Source organism: Misgurnus anguillicaudatus, chromosome 1, assembly GCF_027580225.2.
Source record: "Misgurnus anguillicaudatus chromosome 1, ASM2758022v2, whole genome shotgun sequence".
NCBI lineage: Eukaryota > Metazoa > Chordata > Actinopteri > Cypriniformes > Cobitidae > Misgurnus > Misgurnus anguillicaudatus.
Window position 1 is genome coordinate 28418720 of NC_073337.2, and position 3781 is coordinate 28422500.

The following is a 3781-nucleotide window of genomic DNA, read 5'->3' on the forward strand; positions in this document are numbered from 1 at the left end:
TCTGTGTGTATTTAATATCCTGAAATGAAGGGGCGGGCTGTTCCTACATTTCCTCCTCTGACCCTCCGCTACCCCTGCCAACTGGACACGCGTGGGAAACACGCAACAAGCCTCGCTGAGGAAACACCACCATTATTTTCTCGCTTGATTCAAAGGTAAATAAGCTTGCATGTTTATAAACAAGCGTGCATTTACATATGATGACTTTGGCGCCTGTCCTAAACACCATACGGCACGAGAGCAGGTGGTTTTAGCAAAACCAGGATGAAATCACAGCACGCAGGTTTGATTTTGTCTTCGTAACGTAGATTGCGTTTGTTCACGAGGAAGTGTCGATTAAAGTAACAGAAAGATTTGCACTGCGTTTTGAGGAAAACCAGGCCAAAGTCCAGCATATAAGAAAATCAGCTTTATTAAAAACGCGATGTTTTGAGACAGTCAGATACGATTGCGTTCAAGAGGACGTGATTTTTACGTGATTTAAACGTAAAAAATAAGCATTTTTGCTTTTAAATCGCTTACAGTAACAGAGCGAAAGTTAAAACGGCTCGATTTAAATGCATCAAGATGTGGTTGTGGTAACTCTTAAAGTTACCATTAGGCTGCACGATACCGAAGAGAACCGCGATATGCAAAACGACGCGATAAACGATGCAACACGATAATGATTTTAATAAATAAAGTTTAAAGACTAAAACTTATATAACAAACATGTTTCTTTCACACCATCTTCTACGTCAGAAAACGGAAAAATCCTGCAAAAGCTGGTAGCTGGTTTTAGTTGGTTTAAGGTGGCAGTAAAGGGTTTAAGCTGATCCTCCCAGCCTGGCAAAGCTGGTCAGCTAAGGCCAGCAAGACTAGCTTAAAAAGTGACCAAAACACATCTAGACCAGCTTAAAAAGTGACCAAAACACAGCTACCAGCTTAAAAGTGACAAAACACAGCTAGACAGACCATCTTAAAAAGTGACCAAAACACAACTAGACCAGCTTAAAAAGTGACCAAAACACAGCTACCAGCTTAAAAGTGACAAAAACGCAGCTAAACCAGCTTAAAAAGTTACCAAAACACAACTAGACCAGCTTAAAAAGTGACCAAAACACAGCTACCAGCTTAAAAGTGACAAAAACGCAGCTAGACCAGCTTAAATAGTGACCAAAACACAACTAGACCAGCTTAAAAAGTGACCAAAACACAGCTACCAGCTTAAAAGTGACAAAACACAGCTAGACAGACCATCTTAAAAAGTGACCAAAACACAACTAGACCAGCTTAAAAAGTGACCAAAACACAGCTACCAGCTTAAAAGTGACAAAAACGCAGCTAGACCAGCTTAAAACGTGATCAAAACACAGCTAGACCAGCTTGCCACACCAGCAATACCAGCTAAAAACAGACTGATGTGGCAACAAATATGTTTGTTGTTGCTTTGATCTTAAATATTGATCTCAAACATTCAGATTAGATTTTTTCAATATTTTATATGAAGAGTTTCGTTGCAAAATGAGATAAATCCATTTTTTAACATTTTTGTCAAAACATGTTTATTATTATGTTATCATGTTATTATTTTGTTTTATGGTGCTACTTAGCTGTATTTTTTAAGTCATGAAGGTTTAAATCAAAACAAACCAACTGCAGTTGAATTGAAATTAATTGGAATGCACAACCAAAAAACGAGATTTCTGAACAATTAAAAAAACGGTGGTTATCTCGGTTATCTGGTGAGCTGTTTTTTTTTGTTTAAACTGGTGTAGCAAGCTGGACTAGCTGTGTTTTAGTCACTTTTTAAACTGGTCAGACCAGCTGACCCACCAGCTTGACCAACTTTGCCAGGCTGGGAGGACCAGTTTAAACTAGCCAGCTAAAACCAGCTACCAGCTTGTGCTGGTCTTAGCTGGATTTTTTAGTAGAAAATAGGTAATTGAATACTTGTAGTAACCCATAACAATACAATTGAGTCTCAAAACCACCCCATGCCTCTTGATAGTTTCTATATCAGGCAATAATAGATGCAAATGCAAGGAATTTAAAATCCTAAATACAGTTTCAAACCTGAAATATATGTGTCTGGTTTGAAGTCCATCACAAACATTAAAGATCTGTATTATTTACTGCTCAGTGTAGGTATAGATTATAGTCTAGATAAGCACTCTAAGTGATTGCAGCGAGGGCTTTCTCCATACATTTACAGTACACAAATCAATACATCCCCCAGTCAACATGATGGGTCCTACTAGACACTGAAAATCCACGCTATAAAATCCATTATAGCAAGATCTTTTTATAAAACGTTCTAATTTTGTGTTTTGTAATGTAACGTGTCAGTCATCTTTCTAATGTGTTAGTTGGAGTGTGTGTAGTATTGTGTGTTTGACTCGGTTTTCAAGTCAAACACCCCCATTTTAATGGCCGTGCATGGCTGCTGTTTTGACATGCGACGCCTCCACAGCGCGCTAGGCCTTGTGACAGCTCATGTCGGTTGTCTGCAGTATAAACCCATGGGCCACAGCTTTTAATTAACACGCCAGAGTAAAAAACAGCGTTTGACTGCCATCTTTCCACGAGCCTCTGCCCACTTCTTTCTGTACCACTTTGCCATTTAAATACACAAGAGTTTTTTTCTGATATGAACAACCACAATTTTAGGAGAACTAACTTTAAGTGTATCTGATTTCATCTTATCTTACAGGAGAGATGGGCAAAATATATAAGGATGAACAAGGCGACTGGATTACAGTCTGTCTCAAATACCTCCTCTTTGTTTTCAACTTCCTGTTCTGGGTGAGTTCCACAATCTTTCCAATTTACAATCATGTGAATTACCTGTTATTTTAGTGCATTAAATGTCGACATGAAATGAAATATAATCATATATATATTAGTGATGCACCGATGTATCGGCCGCCGGTATTTATCGGCCGATTTTTGATAAATTTGAAACCATCGGCAATATCAAGAGAAAGGAGGATACCGATTGTTTATTAATTAACTGCATAAAGAAATCCATTATATGTAAAAAATGAGTTAAAGTTTGTTAATAAAATTAATGCTGAATAGCAAAAGCACCTTTGAAGGTCTTCATGCTGTCTTATTATATTTGTTTTAGCTTAATATGTGCCTCTCTTATTATGTTGGTCAGTTGAATGTTAATAAGATCCAATCCATGTTCAGTAAAAATAATTTGATGCAGAAATAAACTAGCTAAAAGACCAACTGTATAGTATTGTATACAAGTGTTTAAAATCGGTATCGGCATCGGTATCGGCCAGAAGTTGTCTGTTTAAATCTGTATCGGCCCAAAAAAATCCTATCGGTGCATCCCTAATATATATGTTCTTCATCTTATTTTGCAAAGTTTATCACTCCACAAAGTAAAAGAAAGTTTGTCAGTGTAATCTTTAAACCTTATAAACCTCCTGGGTCTGTTTTGTAAACATAACTTAAACCAGTCTAAGCGAGTTCAGGTCATTAACTCAATGATCTACTCATATCAGTTCTTAAGTTAGGGGTTCATGAATAGGGGTGGAAAATGACTTCAGCTTGAGAAAAATGAGAAAGTGGGTATGCATGTGAGAAAGAGATGTTGATTCATCCATAATTTAGATGTGAATCTTGCTCCATCATCTGCATTGATGGATTTGGCAGGCACGTCTATCCAAAGAGAATTAGCAGTGCATTTTATCATTTCATGCATTTTTTTGTGAATCAAACCAAGATGCTGGTATTTCTAGCTACATGCGTCACTAGTTAAGCTATAAAAACATCTCCTTTATCTGCA

General features: G+C 37.3%; 1 protein-coding gene across 3 annotated transcripts in view; it reads left to right on the top strand.

Annotated features, from left to right (window-relative positions):
* tspan11 (tetraspanin 11) overlaps positions 1-3781 on the top strand; it is a 20698-nt gene continuing 16917 nt past the window's right edge. For all 3 annotated transcript variants that reach the window (XM_073869135.1, XM_073869134.1, XM_073869136.1), the window contains exons 1-2: positions 1-155; positions 2693-2784. In XM_073869135.1, the coding sequence (XP_073725236.1) occupies positions 2698-2784 (87 nt within the window). In that variant the 5' untranslated portion in view covers positions 1-155; positions 2693-2697. The remainder of the gene's footprint in view (positions 156-2692; positions 2785-3781) is intronic.